Genomic DNA, 25,820 nt, shown 5'->3' on the forward strand with positions numbered 1-25,820 from the left:
CTATTTAATCCCCGCCGCTGCCGCACCGCCGGCTCCAGTCCGGAGAGCAGCGCCGCGCCCGGTGCTGCCGCCGCCGCCTCCGCGCCGCGGCTCGGCTCGCCCCGGCCCCGCGGGCACCCGCCGCCACCATGTTGCCCACCGCCCTTGGCCTCCTGCTGCTCCTCGCCTGCTTCGGCGCCGCCCGGGGAAACCTCTCCCGCGACGGTGAGTGGCGGTACCGGGGCTGGGCAAGACCCCCCCGCCATCGCTCAGCCCCTCGCGGCGGGGACCGGCGGGGCGCGCCCCTCCCTCCTGCGGCCGGGGGTACCGGCCGCGCGCGGGCCCCGCGGGGAGGGGGAGGACGAGGACCGGCGGGGGACCTGCCCCGCGCGAGCGAGCGACAGGTGCGGGCGCGGCGGGGCCGGGCTGCACCGTTATGTGGGTCAGGCGCGGCGGGGACCGACAGGTGCCGCCCGCCCCGCCCCGCCGCCCCGCCCCGGCCCTGCCTTCGGGGCCCGCCCGCGCCGCCGCCTCTGCCAGCCCGGGGCGGGTGCGGCTGCCGCGGCCCCGGGCGGCCGGCGGGGCTCAAGGTCACGGCGGCGCCGGTGCTGCCCGCTGTGTGTCCCGTGTCCCCGTCGTTTCCCCCCCCCCCCCCCCCCAATGCCGCGTACCGCCCGGGGCGGGGCCGGGGCGGCGGAAGGTTCCAGACAGGCCCCGGCGGGCGGCGGCGGAGCCCGGCCCCTCCCGGCGCTGCCCGCGGCGGGGCGGGTGGAGTCGCGGGGGGGCCCGGCGGATGGAGACTCCCCAGCGCCGTAGAGCCGCCCCCCCCCGGGAGGATGGCGGGGGGTCGGTGGTGACCCCCCCACGGAGGGGGGGCGGGGGGGAGACACCCCTCTGGGCGGGGGATGGAGTCCCCGGGGGGGCGGCGGTGACCTCCCCGGGATGGGGCGGGTCCCCCCGGCAGAGCAGGAGCCCTCGGTGGGAGCTGCCCTGTCGGAGTACCCCCTCCCTGGGGCGGTGGGCTTGAGGAAGGGTCGGTCTTTCCCCATCCCACCGGGATTCCGCCGCTGCCGGGATGGCTGGTGGCATCCCAGTGCCTGGTCGCTCCTCGGTGTCTGTGTGCGGGAGGCGCGGGGCTCGGCTGGAGCATCAGCCCTTGAGACAAAGGGTGTTTACCCGCCATACAGCACAGCGGCGGGCGGGCAGCGCGCCGCCGGGCGAGGCAGCTGGTAATGAAGTGCCGCAAAGCAAATGTAATTTTGGTAAGGGCTCATCAATGGCAGCACCTTGTTTTCCATAACCGTTCAACTGCAGAGTCCTCGCTGGATTACCAGCACTCGCCGCTTAGGGCCTGTAATTCCTGTCGGGTTGCTGGCAGCTGTGTTTGGGATGTCAGGAGTCGCTGGTCGTGATAAAATTGCTGCTGTGTGTGGTTTTGGATGAGGAGCAGCAGGTCATGGGGAGATGCAGCAGCTGTCTGGGGCATGGCCTCTACCCCCTGACTGTGTGGTGTGTTTTGGGGGGTGTTGCGGAGGCTGGCAGTGGGGGAGGGTCCAGTTGCCATCCGAGTCCCTGCCTGTGGCTTCATCAAAAGCAGGGAGGTAATCTGGTATGAGTATGTGCCCCTGGGATCAAGGGTCCCAAGGGCTGTTGGGGCAGAGAGGGCATGGCACAGAGGGTACGAGGTGGAACCTGGCAGCCCTCCTCCCTGCGGCTTGGGCTGCCCGTGCTGGAGTGAGGCGCAAGCCTCCCACCCGCCATCCCCAGCAGGTGCCTCCCCTGTGGCCTGTCCCTTTGCTGGAGGAGGTCGCTGTCACAGGCAGAGCTGTTCTGGGGGCTGGTGCGGGTTGGTGGCTGCGCTCCCATCCACGAATCCCAGGATTTATTCTGGTTACAGCCACGGTCCTCCCACAGGAGCCCAAAAGAGTCATTTGGGTGTGGGTGGTGCTCAGTCCCACAGTGCAGGGATGTCCTGGTATCCTGTGCGTGGTGATGCTCAGTGTGTGGGTCGGAGCCGGGCAGGAGGGGGTGGCTGAGCAGCCTGGCAAGTGCTCACATGAGGAGGGGTGGCCATGACCTGGAGTTGTGTGTAGGCCTAGGGCAGGATGCAGCCTGGATGATGACACTGCAAGATTTCCTCCAGGGCTGGCCTGCTGCTGTGGCCCAGCCCTGGCCATGAGCTGCCAGGCTCTCTGTTGTCCAATGCGGCTAGACAAACAGACCCCCAAAAAGAAAAAGCCTTTGGGAGCAGAGGAGACTGATGGCTGGAAGATGCTTGAAAAGAAGCTTCTGGCATGTCTTTGTGGTTAGTGCCTTTCCCTCGTGCCCCTCAGCCATCAGCTCCCTGTGTGGCTCTCTGGCTAGGAAAGTCCCTCCGCCCCACCCTTCCGAGGGCAGGGATGGAGTAGGTGTCTCCTCTTCTTGAAGATACGCTCCTCCAGCACTCTGGATTTCAAAGCTACAACTGTGGTGAGGCCCAGCAGAGCCCCTTGAAGCTTCCTGAGCACTGGAAGCGCTGGTACTTCACACTGGGGCTGTGCTTGTGCACTTGGCTGGTGTTGTGCTGCTGTCGGCAGATTTCTGAGTGTTTGGGCTGGTTGCGTGGTTGTCCTTGCTGTGAGGATTATTCCCCCCACGGAGTTATTCCACTCTAGAGTTGTGTAACCCTTTTGTTTGAACAGTGCCCTACTGTTGTCCCATGGAAGGCCACAACATGCCAAAACCAGACTTCGCAGGGCTGTTTTTCCCTGTGCTCAGTAGAAACTTCATCCTGCTGTGGCACCAGCATCGCAGGCTCAATGTGCAGCACAAGGAGCACCACCATCCTGTGGCAGCGAGGGGGGAGGCTGGGCAGCATCAGTGGCACAGCAGGGAGCTGAGTTCAGGTCTTGCATCCGGTTACCTCCCACTGTACCGGAGCTGCTCCATTCATCATGTATGTTTCTCTTGCTGGGAGAAGCCTCAGTGTTGAGGGTCTTAGAGCTGAGTCTGCCTGACCAGGTATAGATGCCACAGCAGGATGGCCAGGGCTGCTCTGTCTCCTCCTGTAGATGCTGAGGCTGGTTAGATGGCTTATGCCCCTGCATCTCCATTGGCTGAGGAGAGCCTGGATACCATCTTGAGATGTCTGAAGCCAGGTGAGATGAGCTCCCTGCCTGGTGTTTACAGAGAGGCAGGTTCAGGAGGCTGTCCCCTTCTTGGAAGGTGGCTTCATCTTTCTGAAGCTGGTGGAGGTGTCTGCTCAGCCAGACCACATAGGAGGAGCTTTATCTGTCTTGGGGAAATGCCCTGTGCTTCCAGCTGGTGTCCTTTATGTAAGGAGGACGTCCTGTGAGAAGACGTCCATCCACCCTGCCCTGCCTTTGTAGGAATGGTGTCTAGTGGTAGGAGCATAGGGCTGGGAGAGATGTTTGGACTCCCACAGGGCTCTTACCATCTCTAGCCCTAGAGCAGATGATGGCTGCAGGTCCTGTAGTCCTGCTCCCTCAGGAGGAGCTTTGAAGACAAGTCAGCACCAGTCCTGAGCCAGATTGCAGGAGACTGTGTGTGACCTCCAGCCTGTAGCATCGGCCCTGGGCCCATGGCAGGGAGACCCTGCGGAGGGAGCCCTGGTGTGCAGAAGTGGGATGGTGGAAGCCCAGTAGTTGTCTGAAGCTAACGTAATCCTTCGATTGCTGCTTACAGCAGTGTTTTTACCCAACTAATGTGTGCAAATGCCCTGTTCTCGCGTGTCATTAGGACTCGCCATATGCTACAAGTCTCCTTCTGTGCCAGCACCAGCCCTTGGCACTAGAGTAGAGGAAGCGGTGACATCCCCAATGAGATGGTGGTGTGCAGGCATGAGAAGAGGGAGTGCAGCCTATCTGTATCACTCGATACCTGGATGGCCTGATTTTGGATGACTGATCAGCTGCCTGGGGGAAGTGAGCTGTTCTTGCAGTGGTGATGCAGCTGGGATCAGCATGTCAGCCGGAGGAGAGTGTCCCTCTGTGAGCAGCTGGGCAGACAGAGCCGGACGGGGAGTGTGAAAGCCACCACTCAGCTGTCTGGCACAATGTGTTAGGCTCAACAGGCAATGCTGGATTTTAAGACAATACATGGGATCAAGTGCAGCAGAGCTGCCCCACCGCATACCCAGACAGTGAGGGGATGTGCTGGCACTGCTGCTGTGTGACAGGAATTTTGCTGCTGTCCCAATAACCCCTCAGGTTTTGGCGTGGTCTGTGATGCTGAGGCCCAGGTGTTTGCTGGGAGCGTGGCAGCTTGGTCTGCTGGCCAGAGGAGAAATCCCCAACAGACCAGGGCATTGCTGCTCAAGTATGAGTTGAGTGCCTCCCAAGTGTGGGTACTTTTCCTTCTCTGGAAGGAGATGGAGGGAAGCACCCTACTTGCCCAGGATTCCCTGCTTGTGAGGTCTCCTGCGTGCTAGACACTGCCACTTTTCCCTCCGCCTGACGTTCTCGCCTCGCCAGGGGTGTCGAAATTGCCGGTGTAACTGGAGGCGTCTACATCTGGGTAGTCACCCTGGTGCTGGCACAGCCAGGCACCTAGCCAGATGGAGGAATCTGCATTAAAGCTAACATTCTTGTTTGTTTTCACTAGGTTGATTTTAACCTAGTTTTACCTCAACCCAGGGTGTTGCGTGACCATTGAGGTCCTTGCAGGAGAGGAGCAGCATGAGGGAGGAGATGGTGCAGGATGTGAACATGCGTCGAAGGTGCCTTTGCTGGTGGCAGTGCCAGTATGGTGGTCTTGGATCTTGGTGGGCTCTGCATGTGTGCTGCTGGGCTTGGTCACTTGGGTCCCGTGTGTTTGCTGCTGTGTCAAAGCCACTGCAGAGCATGGTCAGCTTGTGCAGATGCCTTCTGGGAAGTGCTTTGCTCCCTGTGCTGGCATTTGGCATGTTTTGCCTGGTGCCCAGCCTTGCCTCCATCTGAACTGCTCTCCAGGCTCCTTTTACAGCCCAGGCAATGTCTTGGCCATCTGATGCTGTGTCTGCACAGATTGAACTGCCGCCTCATTGCTTGGCTCTTCAGTGACTCCATGGGACCTTGAAGGTGATGCCAGTGCTGTAACACCCACGTAGTCAGATGTATCTGATCCTCCTCCTCTGAATTACTGGGTCAGCTCAGCTTGAACCATCTGGTCCAGTTCTCTTCCCTCTGCTCTTGGCCAGGCACCTGCAGCCATGAAGCGATGCAGCAGCAGAGCCTTCATCACGCAGTGACGGTGAGGTGTAAATGATCTCCCTGGTGACCCAACTTATCTGTCCACCTGCGAGGGCAGGTGGGGCACAAGGCTCTCCATCCTACTCTGAAAAAGCTCCTGCTTTCACCCATGGCTGTCTCAGCACTGGGCTGGGCTGTGCAGTGGCTGTGGCAGAGGGAGGGCTGTGCTGGCTGGGGGGGAAAGGAGAGGAGCCAGGCAGGACACAGTAATGCTGTGTTGTGTTTGGGCAGCCCTGATGCCAGAAGCACTAACCCAGACGAGGCTACCTAAAACAAGCAGTCAATAGCAGCAGAGGGAGGTGGAGAAGCTGAGATGTGAGATGAGGGCTGGGCAGGAATGTGCTTAACCATTCCAGTCACCTGCCTGGCGTCACGCTCTGCCTCCACTGTAATGCAGGCTGAGGGCACAGGGACCAGTGTGCGCACGGGCAGGCATTGGACTCTGCAGCTCCCACCGCTCAGGGATTGCGGAGGCTCCCTAGTGTCACAGGGACATGCTGGAGGGCAGCAGTGCTTGCCGCGGAGCCAGACGGCAGATATTTCCAGGTGACCCTGGAGTTTGCCTATGGCTGTGGAGCAGCAGAGCTGCGAGCTTCCCCTTATTGCTGCAGGGTCCTGCTCAAGGGGACCTGCCCCTTCCTCAGGTAATGCTCCAGGCAGTGTTCCATCTACAAATTCTCTTCCTCGCCTTACAACGCTTCAGATGGCGTATTTACTGGCAAGCCCAATGTGGAGCGTTAGCTTTCCAGACCACTGCTTTTGCTGCTGCTTTTAGGCCATTGTTTCCAGGAGAAGCAAGTTCTGACACTTCTGGTCTGAGTGGCCAGTGGTGCAGAGAGCAGCAGGCTTCCTGGGCCACCTGCTGTGTGGATGCTGCACAGGAGCTGGGTTCACTTTCTTAGTCTGGAGACAAGCACAGGGCTGACCATGCCAGAAGACAGGGCTTGTTGGGACCCCGTTGCCCCATGCACCCTGGGGACTTGTTTTCCAGAGGTGGGATGTGTTTGGTGGTGTCTGTGCCAGTGCTGTGCCCAGGGCAGCAACTCCTCATGCTCCTTTCTGCTGCCATCAGACTTGCATTCTGCTCTCCTCCCAGTCTGACATGTGGTAGAAGCTGTGGGGAGATGGGCCCAGTGGTACAGTGTGCTGCTGACAGTGCTCCTGCCTTGGCTGTGTGTTGCAGGGGTCTGCTCTTAGCTTGTCTTTAAACAGCTTCACCGTGAGCAGATGAATGCAGTAACAGGTCAGCATTGTGGCACTTTCCTGGGGGGCTCTGTTTTGCCTCTCTACATCTCACCAGCTTTGGTTTCTGGCTTTTTTTTTGTCTCCCTGTGATGCTGGGGACTTCATCTCCAAAAGGGACAGACCATGGAACAGCAGAGATGACCTGGTGGGCCACAAGCTGAAGCTGAGAGCGCTCCGTTCTCCCTGGGCATCCATTGGGATCTGTGGACTCCCTGCTGCAGCTGGGCACAACAGAGTATCCACTGCAGTCACCTGAAAGACCAGTGGGATTGAACCTGTATTTTAATCTTTTGAAGTTACTCTTCCCTCCTGTCTTTCTGGGAAGTCAGGAGGAGGCATCGGTGTGGTGCCCATCAGCAGGCATGCTGTCCCCTAGGAGGGGAGCAGAGCTGCCAGGGTTTCCCCACTTCTTATTTCTGTTATAAATATCCTCTTATACAACCTTGTGTGTTTAATCCTTGGACAGTTGGGAGTGACAATTTCTCATGCCAGCTTGGACAGAGCTCTGCTGCAAGTGTTTAGATGCCTGCAAAGCAACAAGCGATGTACCAGGGCATCCAAAGCAACCATTTCTGAGACACCTCGCTGGGCAGGCGGGAGATCCTTAAAACAGAACTGTCAAAGCAAAGAGCTTGTTCCCTTGGCAACAGTCATGTTGGAGATTGGCCTTAGGGTAGGAGCTAAAAAACATGCTCAAAAAAGTAGTTATCAGCTGTTTGCTGTCAAACTGGAGGAGGGCCCTGGGAGAAGGGTCACCCTGCCTGGCTCTGCTCGCTGCTGCCCTGCACCGGAGGGACGCCTGAGACAGGAGGGTACCAGTGAGCTTGCTGCTCATTCGCAAGGCAATTAGTCCCCTTTTGGAGGGGCCCAGGAAAGCTCTGTGACACTGGGGATGGCTGTCATGGTGCTTCTATGATTTGTGGTGGCCCAGAATGGGGCTTGTCCCCCTCATCTGTGTCCTGCCTCCTCCAAGGACTTGCCTGTACTCTGCAGGCTTGCATGCGGCATGTGCCTGAGCTGGGGTCTCGGCTCTCCCTGGGCAGGCTGCAGCTTTGGGCTTTGGCCTGTGACTTGCAGGTCGAGGTGGCAACAGATCCTCTCAGCCAGGGGATTGCTGATGGCCTCGGAAGGAGGCAATCATCATGCCTGGTGCTGGGATTCCCTGACGATGCCACTGCCTTTTGCTGAGCTAATTGGCCACCAGACCGGTGTGAATGTGCAAACACGACTGAGCAGAGCCGCCAGCGGCGGCCTGCGTTTGTGCAGCTGCCAAAGCTGCAGGCAGGAGCTGCTGCTGCTGCCATCAGAGGGGTTCCCCAGCTCCCTCGTCCCCCGACCAGCCTGCTCCTGTCCCAGCTCTCTGCAGGGGCTCATCCGGCCCTGGGGCAACTGGAAGAGCAGTTGATGTCTGGGGGGGACCAGGCTGTGTGCTTTGAGAGGGCAGAAAGCAGAGTCCTGCTGGTCCCAGAGGAGAGTCTGCTTCCCAGCTCTGCTCTGATGTGTGGTGGCAGAGGAAGGTGCATGGCGAGGACATAGCCGAAGGCATGCAGGAGGGGCTCTGACAGTTTGCTCTAAAAGCAGCTCGCCAGGGCTGGAGGAAGAGGGCATCCTGTGATCTGAGAGCCTCCGCTGCACTTGCAACCAGCCTCTCTCTTCAGCTGCTGCTTTTTTGTGGCTGCTCTTGGCTGCTGATTGATTGCTAATTGCTGGCCATGTTTCAATTGCTTAACCCTGGTCAGGTGTCACAGGCAGCTGTCAGTTTTCACCGTATCCTCGGGCAGGGTCTGTCAGGGAGGTGACCGCATCCCCATACCCTAGGGGACGGACACAGCTCTGCAATTTGCCAGCAGTGCCCCTTGGACCAGGACCCTGCTGCTCTCGCCTGTAGAGGGCTTAGGGCTGCTGGAGACCATTGATGGGGTCCTGGAGGCTGTGACCAAAGTCTCTAGTGTGGTCTTGGGAGAACCCCAGCAAAGGCCCAGGGTTCAGAGCAGGCTGTGATGAGCAGCTTTGCCCTTTTCCCAGAGAACGTTCATGTACATGTCTGCTTGCAGAGAAACAATACAGAACTTGGTGTTTAGGCTGGGGAGTCGGGGTTTTTCATGTGGACTGCACTTGAAGGTGTGAAGCCCCTGTTCTTAGCTGACTGCTTCACTTGTGAGGAGCAAGTTCCTGTCATGTTGGAAGCTTGGATGGCAGGTCCCCTTGTTGCTCCCCCCATTAACCTGTGGATCTCGCACCCCACATCATAAGCCCCCAAAGCAGAGGGCTTAGCTGTTGCAGAGACAACTGTTGAAGAGTGGCATGTCACAGCATCCTTGTCTACAGGAGGTTTGGAGCAGGTTCTTAGGGTTTGTATGTTTTCCACTTCTAGTGAGCATTTGTGTTAATGTGACAGTCTTTTGTCACCCTGAGGTCAAATCCTTTGCTTTGTGGGAAGGATGGGTCAGATAGGCTGGCTGTTGTGGGCTGGAGGTACAAGGGTGGGACTTGGTGGAGGGGCCAGAGGGGGGTTTTAGCACCAGAGGGTGCAAATGAGGATCCTGGATGGATTTGTTCCTGTGAGGATGAGGAAAATGTGGGAAAATTCCCGAAGTGCCTGGATGCCACAGCCTCTGTAGCCTTGCAGTGGTGGGGAGAATCACCTGTCCAGCCTGAGAGCGGGATACCCCTGCTCACTGGGAGAGCAGCTGGGTGATGGCACACTGGGATGTCCCCACTTCTAGTCCTCTCCTAGATCAGCCTGGCTTCTTGCATCCCTCCCACCACCACCTTTTGATCCGAGTCTGCTTCAGCCTGCAGCCTGGCCCTCCATCTGCTCCCTTTACCTCCTGCTGCCCATATCCTCCTCTGCCTTGCTTTTGCTTGTCTGGTGCAGAGCTGTCCCATTTTGCTAGCTGCCTCTTGGTGACAGCACTTGATAAAGTCTTGTAGCCATGAGAGATGTCTAAATGGTGTGGAACTGGAAAAGGAGCCGGCCCTGGAGGTGTTGCAGGAGGGCCCCTTGCCCTGTACCTCCCAGAGGGATGCGTCTTCTGTCTGAGGGCTGGAGTGTGCCAACAAGGCTGGCTTCCACAGGCGAGCATGCAGGGAAGAGGAACATGGGGTGGCACTGAGCAGATGCACTGAAACAAGAGCAGGTTTCCCCCTCTAACAAAATCTGGAGCAAGTCAGCTGCCGGTGAGGAGGAGCCTGGAAGTTGGGCTCTGGGTATCCCAGACTGTGGATTCACATGCTGCTCAAATCAGCTTGCAAGCAAGCTTGCACAGCAGATGTCTGAGCCCGCTTGGCCGGGTTTGCAATCCACTGAGTTCAAAACTGCCACCTTGGCTGGGCTGCTCCAGTGTCACTGTGCGGGAAGGATGCCTGCGGCTGGAAATGGAGCTTTGCAGTTCATGGCTGCTGAGTGAATTATTAAAATACGGTCCTCAGAGAGGAGATAACTTGCCTTAGAAAATGTCTGTGTCAACAGAGATAAATTGGATCTTTATGATGATGAAACTAGACTAAATAGAAAAGAATGAGGAAAATGACAAGTGTTGTTTTTTGGGCCACGGCTGTGGACTGGAGGTGTTTCAGGGATCTGAGCAGTGGGTGTTTTCCTCTGGGGCTGCTTCTGCCCCAACAAAAGCTTTTGCAGCCTGGAGGCAGGCTCAAGATGGGCATGGGGTGGATGTGCTCTGCAGAGGCTGGGAGAGGGTCCTGGCAGCTCTGGCTCATGGTTGCTGCTGGAAGTACCTCCAGCTTTTGGCAGGCCTGGGCAAATGCTCTGCCCTGCAGAGATTGGTGTGGGCAGCGGGATGTCGTCCTGACGCACTGTGAAGTCTGCTGGGCTGCAGTGCTCTTCCCAGGCATTGCTCGCTGCTTCCCTGAGGATGCTCCAGGTGAAATGGCTCCTGGAAGGCAGAAGGCTTGCCATGGCATCTTGTTGCAAAAGCCCCCAGAGATGCAGTGCTGCAGAGGATTTGGTGTGTCTGTGCATGGGAGTGTCCTGGGGCTGGAAGCAGCAGAGCTGCAGACCTTTGAGAAGTGTCTGTGCTGGAAGGGGGTGTGTGTGGCGGCAGGTCCTGCTGCTGGGCTCAGGTTGCTGGGAGAGATGTGTACATGGTTTTTTCTCTCATAAACATGAATCCAGCCCCCCTGCAAAAATGCACAGGTTTAATTAATGAAATACTAATTTTCCTAGTGTGGTGCTTCTCTGATTTCACTGCACTAACTGGGATCCGAAACAAACACAGGCATCAGCTCTTGGCCAAAAACAAGGGGCCTGGCGAAGCCTTTGCTGTGGTGTTTTGTGGGGTGCCTGAGTTTGCTCTGCCTGTTCCAAGGTCTGAGGTAGTAACTGAGCCTTTTCACTGACCCTGCCTGCAGTGGGTCTGGCCCCCTCCTGTGGAGGGAGAGCTGGGTCCTCTGCCTGCCAGAAGACCTCACTGCTGGCTTGCCATCTGCAAAATAATTTTTCACCCTATTGCAGGATGATGGCAGGGCCTGAGGTGGCCAGTGAGGCTTGGATGGCCCCTGGGAGCTAGAAGGTGTGGATCTGAGGGATCTGCTTCCTTCTCCTGGTGAGGAAAGCTGTGAGCACGGGAGGGCTGTGGAGGCAGCGGGGGTCCTGGGGTGGCTGCACCTGCCTGAGCCCAGCACCATGCAGGGAAGGCTGGATTCAAATACTGCATGCTTCTCCTGCCTTGCCTCATCCCTGCAGACCAATGCTGGAATCCCTGGGGCTGTGCACGCACCTCCTTTGCCCCGGTGTGAGAGCAGAAGCCATCCTCCGGTGCAGCTTGGTGCCAAGCTCTGCCAGCGTGCTGGGGCTCGGGCTGCACAGCCCCTCAGACCGTAGCGGTGGGGCAGTGCCAGGGGCTGCTCTGGCCATCATGCGGTGTCGCAGAGGGAGGGTGAGGGGACTGTGCCAGCCCAGGCTGTCAGGTGGCAGTGGCTCTGCGCTGGCAGCAGTTGCTGGCACAGCGAGGGCGGATGCTTCCCTAAGCGTCCAGCACCTGTCTGTGGCCTCGCGGGGGCTGTTTTAACTGGTGTGCCAGGAAGACCTGAAAGCTTTCACTGCAGCCAGCTTGCCAGCTTCCCGTGCTCCTCCATGTGCCTCTGAGCCCCCGGGATACTGCCCAGGGCCCCCCAGGGGACTGGGACTCCTGTGTGACGGGTGCCTGCTTTCTCATAGCAGCACCCTTTGCAATGCTGTTGAAGGGCCATTGCGGTGTGAGCAGCGTGGCCTAAGTTGCCATTCGTCTTCCTTGGGAACCCCCAGGATCTAACCGGGAGGATGCACTGGGCTGTGCCAGGCTGGAGCTGCTGGATTTGGGAGCAGTCACGTTGCATGACGCATCTTCCTTCTCAATGTGCTGCTGTCCCCAGCTGTGGGATGGCAGCTTTGCCCCTTGTGCGCCCTGCTTGTGCTGCCAGAGGGTGTCTTGCCTGCGAGGGTGGCAGCGAGGCTGCGGAGGGATGGGGACCCCATAGGCCATGCTTTGTTCCTTGCAGGTCATGGCAGGAGCGCGAGGTGGTGAAGCTCCCTGTGGTGGGACTCGCTGCTCCTGGGGTCCTGCCGCCCACTCCTTTCCTGGCCCCACAGCAGGTCCCGTGGCAGCTCTGCCCCTATTCTGTCAAGGGCCAGCAGGTTACAGCCGTGGCGGTTTTTAATTAAATCAAGCCGCACTGGCGCAGTGGCCCAGCCGTGCCCATCTGTTCCTCCAAGCTGTTGGGCGCATGGCGCGGAGGCGAGCTGAGTATCTAGGTCGTGCCGGAGGGTGCAGTGCGGCGGGCCAGAGGGGCTCTGCCACAGGGGCCGACGGGGGGGCTCTGTCCCCCACCCTGCACAAGCCGCTAGCACATGCCCATGGGCAGGAGAGCCAGACACGGCTCTGCAGCTCTCACAGAAGCATGGTCTCCGGTGGTCCCAGCTGTACAGCTGTGAGCCAGGGAGGAGGAAGAGAGGTTGTCAACATGGCCAAGCCAGATCTTGGGTGGGTCTGTGTGGTGCCCTGTGTGTCACCCAGTGTGGGGGTGCAGGTGGCATCACCTGGCCCCTGCCCTGGGGGAAACACAACCTGCTCTGTTTAACCTCTCTCCACACTAATACCTTAATGAGGCCAGTGCTGTGGCAGGTGATGGTAATTGTATTAATTAAGAGATTGAGTCTGTTCTCTCTGAGTTTTAGACCCTGTTCTCAATTCCATGCAAGTTGGAGTGTTTTGAGTTTGGACAACAGTGGCTTGCAACAACCTAATCCCCTAATTAATGGTAGTAGCAGGGCAAAGGCATCAGTAACAGAATTAAAACAAGCTGACAGACAGATCTCCCCAGTCAGGAGGAATGGACAGAGAGCCATGGCTGAGCTGCAGACCCCAGTATGTGATGTAGCAGAGACCTGTCCCCCACAGTGGAGGGGGGGGTGCTGCTTGCCTGGTGTCATCCCAGCAATGGGGGTCCTGGTGCTCCTTGCTGGTGCTCCTGCTATGCCCGGGCCTTGAGTGAGCTGGAGATGTATCAGGGTAGAGCCTGGGTTGTGATCAGCAGTTGGGAACGGGCTGTGGGCACTCTGGCTTGCTGGTGTGTGGGGAAGGTTTGATCACCACCTGTAAATATCTGCAGGGAAGGAGATGTGAACCAGAGGCTCTTCAGCTGACCAGGCAGGAGTGTAGCAATGGCCGAGGGCTGGCTGTCAAACTCAGGCAGGTGGAGAGGAGCAAAACTTCCAATAGCAAGCATGAAACATAAGCATTAGTGATGGGAAGTTTCCTGGGGCTGGAGAGGGAGTCTTTACCCTGGGAATATTTTTAATCTGAATTTGATGCATCTCTGGTAATCATGGCTGCTGGGAGTGGGCAGGGAGAGATTCATGCACTTTCCAGCCTGGGCTTTCTTGGAGTTTAACATGAGCCAAGCAGTCCCTGGGAAGCCCGGCAGCCTTGTCCTCCTGCCCTCCTCCAAAACCTCTTCACTCCTGCCTGCTCCCTGCGATAGCTTTGGGGAATTTGCAATGTGAGCAAAAGAAAATATTTTCCTTCACTGTTCTGAGTGGAAAATGGGGAAATTCAACTGAAGCTGCTCCCACCCCTCTCCTTCCAATAACTGGCACTTCTCCCAGGCAGTGAATATCATGCAGGAAAACAAACATGAAATTAGGACTGCACTGCTGGCTGTGTGGGCACGCAGGCAGGATCACCCAAGGCTTGGGGGTCCTGAGGCTGAGTCCCTGCCTAAACATAACTTGAGCTGAGGCAGAAGATGACAGTTTGTGAAGCCCCATGTCCAGCACATGAGCAAAGTGCAAACAGCAGCAGCATCTGTGTTCCTCTTGTCCATGTGGCTGCCTGTGGGCCCAGCTGGGAGAGGAGGGTGCGCAGCCCCCAGGCTGGGAGAGCCAGTGTTCCCCTTCTCCCTGTGCAGCTCAGCTCACTGGCACATCAGCTTTCCCAAAATAGCTGTCCTTGGGGCAGGTGGTGAGGGGGGGTGGTGGTTTATCTGATACTGTTGCTGCTCTTCTCTGCCCTTGGGCTGCTTGGCAGTGTGGAGCCCTCTGAGGAGCCTGAAGGAAGCGAAGGACAATGTCTTAGCTGAGGAAACGCAGTCTGGGAAGGGAGGTGCATAGCCCAGGAGCAGCGTGAGCAAGAGAAAAATCCCCTTAAGGAATGACATGGAGAGCGGGCCACTGACTGCACCCCACAGGCCATGCTTAGTGGACCATGGATGCTTTTGCTGGAGGCCAGGGTGGAGATGGCCAGTGGAGCATCCCATTGCATGGGATGCTTGGCACAGAGGCACCACGGGTGTGAGCTCCGGCTTGCTATGACTGCCAAGGTGGTAGAGCAGAGCTTGCTGCCTCCCCAGGTGCCTGTGCTGGTGCCAGGATCTCCTGCTGCCTCCTGGTGTACGCCTGCTCCTGCCTGGATCTGCTCATGCCTGGTAGGCACCAGCTGCCTGTATCTTCCAGCAGTCCCAGGGACTGTGCTTAGAGCCAGGCCTGACACTGATGTCTGTGCAGGTTGGCATGGAGCCTACTGCCTGGGGACAGTAGCACCCCAGGAGCAGCCATCCCAGCAGGTGCTGCAGGTTGGGTGGCAGGATGTGTCCAGCCTTCTGTCCTTGTTTCTGCAGCTGTGATGGGGCCATTCCATGCTGGGGAATGGGATCGCAGTGGGAAACCCAGCCTGACACATGCCCATGGACAGGTCCCTGTTGTCCCCAGGGTGCACAGGACAGCTCTGCTCCAAGCATGCTGCCTGTGCAATAGAAGCCCTGGAGAGGGACACTCACCCATGAGCACATGTGTGTGTGCACATCTGTGCTCAAGGGGCTGTACAGATGCTCCCAGATATATACATGTGCACACTGGGATATACTCACACTGACAGTCTCCCTGGATCTGGCCAGACCTCTGGCAACATCTGCTCCTCTTCCCCATGCCCCTCCATGCTGCCACTGAGAGCAGCTGACCCAGGGTGACCTAGTCCCCCTACTCCAGTCTGTGTAGCCTGGCCATCCAGGGCTTGGGGTCAGCTGGAAAAAAGGTTGTCCCAAGCAAGCTATGTTCAGCCCAGCACTGGAGCCCTACTTGTCCCAGGGGTTTTGGGGACACTGCTGTGTTCCTCCCTCCCTTCACTTGGTTGCTCAGTGATGCTCACGCACACCTGGGGAGAGGCGATGCCCAGGGCCCCTGCTAACTTCTCCTGTCTGTGTCCAGAGAGCCAGCCCACGACGTCAGATGAGACTGTGGTGGCCGGTGGTACAGTGGTGCTCAAGTGCCAGGTGGAGGATCCTGATGACTCCTCGCTGCAGTGGTCCAATCCTGCCCAGCAGACCCTCTACTTTGGGGAGAAACGAGGTACGTGTGCAGGAACTGGGGATGGGAGAGGGCTGCCTGGGGAGAGGAGCCAGCTCCAGGACCAGAGCGATGGTAAGGCAAAGTGGACCAGGGCCGGTGTTGCCCCAGAGGGTGATGCTCCCTCCTGTTCCCCACCTACAGTGATACCACCAGGCACAATATGAGCTAGCAGAGGGGTGTGGCGATACTGAACCAGTCACTCACCCTATTGTCCCTTTTCCCCCAGCCCTGCGAGATAACAGGATCCAGCTGGAGAGGTCCACACCTAACGAGCTGACCATCAGCATCAGTGATGTGGTGCTGTCAGACGAGGGGGAATACACCTGCTCCATCTTCACCATGCCTGTGCGGACTGCGAAGGCCCTGGTCACTGTGCTGGGTAAGCCACTGGTGGCAGCCCCCACACCTGCTCCCAATCTCCTGCCAGCTACTGCCCTGCCTGCGAGATGCTGTCCATACAGCTGTTCGTATCTGCTACTCCTATATACCTACCTACCTGTTAACTCATCCTTGCAATGTTTATTGACATGTCTCTGCATGTGCATCCATCTCTGGGTGGCAGCATACACACAGCTAATAGGCTGTTGTATTTCTTGCCTCTTCTGCCAGGAATCCCCCAGAAACCCCAAATCTTCGGCCATGAGCAGCCCATTGATGAGGAGAAGATAGCCCGGCTGACCTGCCGGTCCTCTGGCAGCAAGCCCGCAGCCCAGCTCCGGTGGAAGAAGGGCAACAAGGAGCTGACGGGTGGGTGCCCAAGTAGTGGGTCTTTGCCCCAAGGGACTGAGGTGGCTGGGGAACACCATGGAGGCAGGTGGGACACCGGGGGTTGCAGATTTGCCCGGCGCTTGACCACACTGGCATCCTATGCTACTGCCAACAGAGGGATGGGGTCAGGATGTCTCTTACTCAGCATGCATGTCAGCTTCATGCCTCTGCTGGGGTACTGTGTTCATCAGCTCTTAACAGTCCGCTGTCCCCACAGACGAGGGCACCGAGGTGGTGGAGGACCCCAACGGAAAGACCTTCACTGTGAGCAGTCGGGTGGAGTTCCGCGTCACCAAGGAGGACAACGAAGCTGAGGTGACCTGCACCGTGGACCATGAGTCCCTGCAGAACTCCGAGAGGTCAACCACACAGAAGCTGCAAGTCCACTGTACGTGGTGCATGGGGATGAAGGGACAGGGCCACCTGGGGAAGGGGACAGGGCTGTGGAGAAGTGGGAGAGATGGAGGAGGCCTCAGTATTACCACAGTTCAGTAGACATCACACACGTTGCCCTACACTTATATGTACATACAGCCATTACGCATGCATGCATACAAGCTCATCAACCTGCATGCACAGCGGTCACATGTAGGGGAACTGCGCAGTGACACTTCCCCTGCATGTGCCCACCCTTGGTTTCCCCTGCCTGTCCCTGTTTCCTGCCTGTCCCCATCTCCCTGAGACTTGTCTGTGCCATCCCCTGCTACCTGCCTGCACCATTTCCCATGTCCTGCCTGTTCCCATTCCCCTTGTCTTGAGTGTCCCCTGTGATCACAGGGTGAGGGATGTGGGAACTGCACTGTGCACCCCCAGAGTGCCGACCCCCACCACTGTGCACCCTACCATCCACAGGTGCACTTACACTGCACCCTTGCAGATGCAGAGCTGAGGCCGAGGCAGGGTGCAGGGGCAGGGTTTTGGGGTGCCAGCAGGCCCCTGCACAGTGTTGGGCAGGGACAGGTAGTCACCCAACTGTGCCTTTCCTCCTTTTTCAGACAAGCCGACAGCAAAGATCGAGCCGCATCCCCAGTACCCGCGGGAAGGCGAGAAGCTCCAGCTGCAGTGCGACGGGCAGGGCAACCCCATGTAAGGCCCCCTTTTCAGCCCCACCAGGCCCTGGCCAACTCCTCCTCCCACTGCCAGGCTCCCGAAACCACCACTTAGCTCTCCCCAGAGCTTGGGCAGGCATTGCAGGTAACACTGTATGGGCTCAGGGCCAGGCACTGGCCTTGCATTGATGCCAGGCAGGGCCAGGCACCCCCACAGAGAACAGGCAAAGCCTCTGTTTTCTCCCTCGAGCAGCAGATCCATCTTGGCTCATCTCTAAATGGGGTATTTCCCTCCTGTTTAAATACTTCCATGCCTTTGTTGCCCCCTCCACTGCCCGGCCAGGGACTCCACTTTGACCCAGCCCACCCAGGGTGCTGGGGAGAATGGCGGTGCCTCACCACTGTCCCACTCTGCAGCCCTCAGGAGTTCCTGTGGGAGAAGGAGGGCAGCGATGCGCCCCTGCAGCTGAGCTCTGACAGCGTCCTCATCTTCCCCTTCCTCAACAAGAGCGACAGCGGCACCTACGTCTGCACAGCCACCAGCTCCATGGGCAGTGTCGTGGCCAAGTACAACCTCGACGTCAGTGGTAAGCGGGACCGCAGGGCACCTGGCATCACCCAGTTTCTCCTGGCAGCTGCTGGTTGGCACAGCCGCTTCCGTCGCAGCTGCAGCTGCCTGTGATGTGAAGGGGTGCATGGATCCAGGGAGGGCTATGGTCAGAGCGGGGCTTTGTGGTGCAGGGTGAGTGCATGCATGCAACTGGGTCTTGGTGCGCTTGCTGGCAGAGCACTGCATCTCCAGCTCCTCTGGCCACATCCAGCCCCTGCATCCTTCCCTGCACTGTGCAGGGCCGCTGCCTGGGGCCGAGAAGGGCAGAGAGCAGTTTGGGGGGTGTTGGGGTAGGGACACCTCACGGCCCAGGCTGAGCTCAGTCCCTGTTGCCTCTGATGGGGAGTGGGGGTGTGATGGGGGAACTGCAGGGGCTGCAGGCCGGACTCTGCTGGAGTCTCTGGGACAGGAGGAGAGACCAGTGCTCCTGAGCCTGTCAGAGGCAGGAAGCCTCTGCATACTGCCACCGTAAGCCAAAGAGGATTTCCAGACAGCGCTGACCATTTCAAACTGTGAGGTGCCCTGGCAGCCCTGTCCCGCTTCTGGAGATGGCTTGCCCTGAGCTAGTGGAGCTAGAGGCTTGCATTGCATCCCGTGTCCCCAGAGTGTATCACCACTCGACGCCTATCCTTGCGTGGGAAGGGGCAGCACCTGCCACCTCCCCGCACGGTGCTGTCCCCTCACCACCACCCCCACCCTGGCTGTGCTCTGCTGCCATGTTTGCTGTCGTTGTGCCCTGCTATGTCTAAGCACCGTGCATCACACGTGGAGCAGAGCTGTACGCTGCACAGGGCTGCAAGCGCTTCTCCAGCCCATCCCCAGCTGGTGGCAGTGCTGCCCTGGTTCCTGTGCTCAGCACCCAGGCCCTTGCCCAGCAGCTTTCCCATGTTGGTAGGAGCCTGTTTTCCTGAGTTTTTGGCCTTGGATTTGGGGTTATCCTCCTCTTCTGCCAAATCTCTTGCTATCTCTCTCCTCTCTACCAGCCTTGGACTTTCCATCTTCCAGCACTCCTACATGTTCCAGCTCTTCCCTTTCCCATCCCCTTTCCCTCCCCTCCTGTTTTGAGAACTCTTGGCGTCCTTCCCTTCCAATAAGGCTGTGGGTAGAGGGAGCACATGGCAGCAGTGTGCACCTTGGGCACCCTGTCTCCCTGAGTCCCTTTCCTCTGCCTGCCCAGGATGAGCCCCTAAATGCCTAAGCCTGTGCAGTCGTTCCTTCATCACTCCTTGTGTCCTGCCCCTGTCCCCCTGGCTGTGGGATCTGCCCAGGGAGCTGGTTCCTGAGCCTGGCTGTGAGTACCCAGCAGCACCCAGAGCCCTCCGCACCTATCTAGGAGCACAGCAGCCCCTGGGGTGCTCAGCACCCATCCACTGGCTCACAGCAGCATCCAGGGTGCTTGACACTGTCTACGAGCACACGGCACCCAGAACACCAGTGTCCCCCACCTGCTTGGTGTCACAGTTCCTGGCAGAGGAGCTCCACACCTAGGTCAGTTCCCCTTGTCAAATCCCACGTCTTTTTGCACAGAGCCACTTGTGTCTCGGGCATCATCACTGGAGCAGCCATCTTGCCCAGCTGAGCCCTCAAGCCTGCCTGCTGCAGCGGCCACCTTGCTCAGTAGCAAGGGAGAGCAGAGGTGGAGCGATCCGTGAGGGTGTGCATAGAAAAGTGTAGGTGGCATCTCATGGTGGGTGACACTTTACAGCCACTGCAGTCCCAGGGTTCCCAGGCAGGAGGGTCCCAGTGGGGTGTCTCATGAAGGAAGGTGTGACTGGGTGTGCTGGTAGGGTAGGAGATGGGGGAAGATCTTCACAGCAGTGTGTCCCAGAGGATGGTGGCAGGAGAAGAGGAGCAGGACCCATGGCCAAGAAAGGGGTTGTGGAAGGAGCTGCTGAGAAGAATGGGTCCCATCAGGCTGGGGGGAGCCAGGGTCCTCTCCAATGAGCTGTGTCACCCCTCACTGGTACCTCCCAGGGTTGATTCGTGTCCCTGTGTTTTTGTCGTCCTCCCCAGATCTTTCCCAGCTCCCCACCCCACATGTTCACTCCACTCCAGCCCCTCCGCCAGGCCCTTCCCAGCCCATCTCTCATGCTTCCATGGCCACCGCTTCATCCTTCACTCCAGCTCCCATCCAAGGTACCGTAAGCTCCTTTTCTCTCTCTTTATGGACCTGCTGCTCGCCAGCCCAGCGGGAGAAGCTCCACAGGAAGATGGTGGCCCAGCCCTGGACCAGGGACACCCTTGCCACGTCCCAGGCACCCAGCCAGGCTCCAGTCCCTGTGCAGCTGCTTGTTGCTGTGTGTGGACCCTGCAGCCACCATCTCAGCACTTTGAGGTGGTGGTATGCAACAGAAAGAGCCAAGGCCCCAGAGCCTGGGCTGCGTAATGGTCCTTCCAGCTCTTCCTGGCAGGTTGTGGCAGCAGCTGCCTGTGAGCTGCAACCTGTGCCTTGTATCTGTGTGAGATGTTGTCCCTTTGCCCTGTTGCCCTCCCCTGTTGTCTTTCCCACCCTGTCCTGTCTGAATGCCCCCTTTAAATGTTTCTGTGGCTGTGTCCCCTCCAAGCTGACAGGGCACAATGAGAGTGGAATGGAAGGAGGATTTGTCCCTGTATACCAGGGCTAATGCAGGATCCCAGCGCAGACTGTGCTACAAGATGCAGCTGACTTGGGACTGGCCTTGGGGTCCCACCTTGGGATGCAGTGTGTGGCCATGCCAGCCTGCACGTCACCTTCCTGCTGGCACAGCACGGGGAAGAGTGAACCAAGCCTGGCTCCACAGTGTGCTCAGCCTCCCCTTTTGGGGCAAAAATCCCACGGTGAAGGATGGGGTGGTGGGATCGTGGCCATGCCTGAAGGCAGAGGTACTACAGGCTGCACAGAGCATGTTGCCGGTGCTGCTCTCTGGGGCACTTCACTGGCAGCTGGGCACGGGGATGGGTTTGCCCATTGCAGCTCTTGGCTGCCTTCTCACCCAGGCAGGGCTCCCAGCACAACCATTGGGGCTCGTCTCAGCTCACTCCCTGCAGGAGCCTGTACCAGTGGCCATTGCTTCTCTTCCTTGCTTCCCCCGCTGCCTTCCCTTTTCTTAACTCCCACCTTGACAGCTTTCGTCTGCAGCAAGATCAAGCTGATGGCACTGAGCTGAGCAGGATTGGGCCCTCCAAGGTGACTGCTTGCAGCCCTGAGTGGTCCATGGGACAAGCAGCAGCAGCCTCTGCTGCTCAGCAGGGTGTGCAGCATACCTTCTCTCTGTTTTCTCTCCCTTTGCCATCTGGGCAGATGCCAGCCCGGTGCCCTCGACCTCCAGCACGTACCATGCAGTGATCGGTGGGGTGGTTGCCGTCATTGTCTTTCTCCTGCTGAGTCTTCTCATCGTGTTGGGACACTACCTGATCAGACACAAAGGTACGGGGCAGGGGAGCTGCACGGGGGCCGGGGGGCAGAGCCAAGACCCCTGTGCTGCATCAGAGCAGGCAGCACAGGGCATGCTTCCTCCTCGATGGGTCGCTGGTGGCAGGGATATATCCCCGAAGCGAGCAAGCAGCGTGGGGCAGGCGTGAAGAGAGGCAGCTTCCCCATCCTGCAGACCTGCCCCTGTCTGGACAAATGCAGCACAGCCAGTGCTCCTGGGTTTGGGAGCTGCTGCCCGTGCCCATGCTGGCACCAACCCCAGCGTGGAGATGTCCCAGTGAGTCCTTGGAGCTGAGCAGCACCAGGTGGAGGCAGCTCCTACCCTATTTCTCCATCTCTCCTTCATGGCTTGGTACCCACTGCCCTGGGACTGCCCGTGTTACTGTCCCTGTCTGTACCTGACCCCATGTCCTCCCTCTCCCTCCCCTCCTCGCTATTCCTCCAGCCCTCTGCCTTCCTCTTCCTTCTTCTCCACCATTTCCATCTCCCCATCCCTGGACTTTTCATCCGCCCAGCAGGTATGTGCATAAGACACGGGGAGACGGTCACATCCAGACATCGGCAAAACCCAGCAGAGGTGATGTGTGAGTAAGAGCCCCCCATTCCTGCCCTCTGAGCTCAGCCAAGCTGCTGCTTCTGCCCTATGCCGTGCTGGTTCCAGGGGCAGCTGGGAGCTGGAGCCTCCTTGCAGATGGCAGTTTTGCGGAGAAACCCTTCAGTTTTCTGAGGAGGAAAAGGAACAGGGATGCAGGGAGGGGCAGATGGTGGGGAGGGCAGGAGACATGCCTGGAAATGCAGGCAAGGGCTGCTGCCTCCAAAGCAGGAGGCAGTTTCATCCGCTGGCTAGAGACAACTGTGAAGGCCTTGAGCAGCCCAGGCAAGGTTCAGTCCCCAGGCAGAGCTTGTCCCAGGGAAACTGGTGACTTTTCCATTTCAGGCCAAACCCAAAGGACTTTTCTCTCAACTCTGCTTTCCAGCCAGCCCTCAGGCTCTGCCACGGGGGCCCCTCAGGCAGCCCACCCTACCCCTGCTTGCATGGGAGCAGGGTGTCAGCAGGTCCCCCCGTGACGCTGACCCCCTCTCCCCACCCAGGTACCTACCTGACCCATGAGGCCAAGGGGTCAGATGACGCCCCAGATGCCGACACGGCCATCATCAATGCAGAGGGCGGCCAAGCCGGCGGTGACGACAAGAAGGAGTATTTTATCTAGAGGCGTCGGAGAGAGCGAGAAATGGAGCCAACAGACCCTGATGGAAATGGAAACCAGACCACAAACCCCACTCAACCCAACTGATTTTCTCTCGCGCCCAGCACGGGCAGACAGATGGACAGAGGGATGGCGGGACAGAGAGCAGAGAGCGACCAGCCTGAGACATGATGCTTCTTCTTGAACTTGTACAAAACGTTATTACTACGAACAGCGAGAGCCCCGGCCCTGTTTGCTTGCTTGCACCTCCATCCCTGCGACCGGCGCTCGCGCAAAACACAGACCAACCAGTGAGTGAGCGACTTTCCTTCTTCCTTTGGACCTTTGCTTTGGTTTCGTGGCTGCTCTTTGCTTTGGGCCCTTGGTTGGGATGTTGGGCTGGGGTCGATGTAGCTCTTCCCTTTGTTTCTCTCCATTTTGGTTTCTTTGACATCCAAGGATAAAATCAGCTCCAGGCTCTGGTGCAAGCTCGGGGCAGCTGGGTGGCCCCTCTGTCATGAACGCTCGCCCCGTGCCTCCCACTGAGAGCTGGGACCCATGTTCCCACTGCTCCCCCCAGCCTTGGCTGCTGTGTGATGGCCCCGGCCCCAGCTGGGACGGGGAGCGTGGCCGGCGGGACAAGAGCGGGATGCCAACAGGCAGTGTCTCTGCCTCTGAGGTCTTGGCTCGTGGCTGGGGTCAAGTGAGGAGGGACCCCAGGCCCCTGCCCTGATTTTATCCTTGGTGGTTCTTGTCGAACAGTGTCCATTTGGGAGGAGAGCTGTCCTCGTGCGCTAGATGTGTGAAGGGGGGGGTGAGCTTCCAGGGTGGGAACCGCTGAGGCCCCCAGAGAGACTGGGAGCTGCCAAGCATTGCAGCTCCCTGGTCCCACCCCAGCGGGAGGGGGGAGGGCAGAGATTTGGGGGCGAATCCAGAGAAAAAGCCCCGACTTTACAAATTCTCAGATTGGAAACATCAATTCAAACCATCTATTGAGATGTTCAGTGCAGGAGGCCACCTGCGCTGGGAGCACCAGGCAGAGCCGGGAGAGCCGGTGGGCCTGCGACCACTGCTGCTTCCCTCTTCACTGGGCTGGCTCTGCGGCCCCCAGAGCCTCTGGAAAGGTAGTTTAGACCCTGAGAGTGGCTTGAACTAGAGCTGACACAGCTGATGGCACCACAGGAGCTGAGCTGAGCTGGAGACAACCTGCTCCCCAGTGCTAGCAGCCCAGAGTGGCACAAGGCCTGGGATTCCTCTGGCCGAGGAGATGTGCAGAGAGGGGCTCCACTGGGGTCTGCTTCTTGGAGCTGTCTGTCCCGCTTCCCTCCCCAGCCTCTTCCCAGAGCAGTTGTGAGCTTAGAAAAGACCGCTTCCCGCTCAGCTCCAAGGGCTGCAGCCAACAGCGGCCAAAATGCCTGGGTTTAGTGTCTCGGTAGTTTGGGGGTCTCCAAGGAAGCTTGGGGCAGGGCTTGCCCTACCTCCTACCTGTTTCACTGTCTCTTCCAAGACAAAAACAAGAAGCTTTCCCAACCTCTCCAGCATGTCCACAGGGTTCGCTTGGCCCACCCCAACCACAGACGCACAGGGTGGGGCTGCAGGGGGCTATGCACTCCAGCATCTGCAGGACACCCCATAGCCCCTGGGGAGCCAGGCCCCATCCCTCACCCTTGGGATGAGCTTCCCAGGACCTCTTGGTCTGGACACAAGCGGTTTGCAGGAGCTGCCCTTTGGCTGGGCACCCCTTTGATTTTGGGCTGTCTGGAGGAGGAGAGCCCTTTGAGAAGGAGCAAAAGCCCTCAGTGGTGTGGGTAACCTCACCTTGGAGGTAGGAAGAGCTTGTGTCCTCTGCCGTGGGGTACCAGGGGCCTGTGGGGCAGGTAGTGTCGCTGACATCCAGACCCTGCGAGCACAAGGAAGATGCCGGCAGGGAAGCCATTGCAGAGAAAGCGAGGCTGGAAGGGGGCTGGGGCCAAGCAGACGAAGAGGCGTGGCTCGGCGGCAGGCACAGGGTGTGAATGAGTGATGCATTTGTGGCACGTGCACAGATGTGACTAGGTTCACCGTGGCTAAATCATGTGTCAGGAGCACACAGGCAGCAGTGTGTTAGCATCTCAAGAGAGAAGTGCACAAAGCCTTTGTCATACATGGTGAAGAAAACCTGCAGTTTTCTCGATGTTGTTCTTCCCTTCCCATCTTTTCGGAGAAGGATGTTGGCCTGGAGTCCCAACGGTAGCTCCGAGCTCATTTCGAGGGATGCAACCGTTGCTGCCGGAGATAACACTGCAGATGTCGATGCTGTTAACTACTCCACTGCACACTGAGCATGTATGAATGTGCGACCTGACGCTTTGCTGAAGATCTTTAACGTCCACTGTTGAATAGACGTAATTCCTTCCAATAAAAATGCAAGGATGTGTTTTCAAGTATAATTTAATCTCATTGTAAGTCTACGTGCTGTAGATGGTTACAAAGAAAGCCCCAGCCTGGGGGTCTGGGAGGGAAGGGGGTTAACTGGTCCCTAGGGAAAGGGGTGTGGAATCTGAAGTCAGACAGGGAGGTTTGTGCCCCTTAGAGGCAGCGTGTGCATGGCTGTGGCCAGTTTCTCCCCAGCACTGCTGCTCCAGAGCTGCTTCAAGGGCTGGCACAGGTGGTTGCCACTTTACCCTGGTCAGAGAAGTGAGGATTTGGCCTTTTTGAGATGCTGCATGGTATGGGATGTGGCAGAATGCAGCAGGGGGAGGACTGGGCACAGACAGGGCATTGGGGGGGGGGGGGGGTGGGGAGGGAGGGATGACCTGCTGCCTGTGGCAGATGTCATCAAAGGCTGGGCTGGGTCTCACCCCAGGTGGGCCCATTGTCCTGCCACAGCAAGAGGCTAAGCTACAGCCCCAGGTGTTGCAGGTCCTGGGAGTGGTGGGGAGCATGAATGTGAGGCTGCATCTGCAAGCAAGAGCCAAAGGGCTCTTTTTGCAAGGGAGCAGTAGTCCCACTGCCATGGGTGTGAGGGCAATGGAGACCCTGTGTCATGTGAGGGGTGACAGATACACCGGGTCACACGTGCGAAGAGGGAGATGCTGTGAGATAAGCGCAAGGGGTGATGGGGACACCATCGTGAGATGATGTGTGCTGCAATGGGGCATGTCATGGTGTGGGAGGGTGCAGTGATGGTGCACCCATCATGATGCTGATGGAAGGTGTGATGGGACACACCATGTTGTGAGCATGATGGAGAAACCATGTTGCAGGTTTGAGGCACTGATGAATAGATTGTCATGGATGTGAGGTGTGGTGGGAAACACCATTTTGGGAGCCCAGGGGCATGGTGGGGTATGCCATGTGTTGAGTCTTTTGGGGTTATGAATACACCATGTCACAGGTGTGCAGAGGAACAGCAACACAGCCATGAGTGGGGGCACGATGGGTGTCAGTCGTAAGCTGTACCACACCGTGTGTGTTAGGGTGATGTGAGGCAGGGGTGATGGGGTGCACCCTGTGTTAGG

At 58.4% G+C, this 25,820-nt stretch overlaps 1 protein-coding gene across 5 annotated transcripts; it reads left to right on the forward strand.

Annotated features, from left to right (window-relative positions):
* On the forward strand, positions 1-25,083 carry CADM3 (cell adhesion molecule 3). Of its 5 annotated transcripts, XM_049805695.1 has the most exons (11): positions 1-204; positions 15,154-15,294; positions 15,521-15,673; positions 15,904-16,041; positions 16,280-16,450; positions 17,058-17,148; positions 17,529-17,698; positions 19,735-19,857; positions 21,002-21,127; positions 21,652-21,717; positions 22,226-25,083. In XM_049805695.1, exons 1-11 carry the CDS (start codon positions 129-131, stop codon positions 22,342-22,344), a joined length of 1,374 nt encoding a protein of 457 aa, XP_049661652.1. In that variant the 5' UTR covers positions 1-128; the 3' UTR covers positions 22,345-25,083. The 5 variants fall into 5 exon arrangements, with proteins under 5 accessions (XP_049661652.1, XP_049661653.1, XP_049661657.1 ...); XM_049805696.1 differs by lacking the exon at positions 21,652-21,717 and having other exon boundaries at positions 4-204; XM_049805697.1 differs by lacking the exon at positions 19,735-19,857 and having other exon boundaries at positions 5-204.
* The last annotated feature ends 737 nt before the right edge of the window (positions 25,084-25,820 follow it).

This window comes from Accipiter gentilis, chromosome 7 (genome assembly GCF_929443795.1).
Source record: "Accipiter gentilis chromosome 7, bAccGen1.1, whole genome shotgun sequence".
Lineage (NCBI taxonomy): Eukaryota > Metazoa > Chordata > Aves > Accipitriformes > Accipitridae > Astur > Astur gentilis.

Coding starts and splice junctions, on each gene's coding strand:
- CADM3 (XM_049805695.1), top strand. CDS start 129: ATGTTGCCCACCGCCCTTGGCCTCCTGCTGCTCCTCGCCTGCTTCGGC. Junction 15,295..15,520: donor CTACTTTGGGGAGAAACGAG/GTACGTGTGCAG, acceptor CTTTTCCCCCAG/CCCTGCGAGATAACAGGATC. Junction 16,451..17,057: donor ACAGAAGCTGCAAGTCCACT/GTACGTGGTGCA, acceptor CTCCTTTTTCAG/ACAAGCCGACAGCAAAGATC.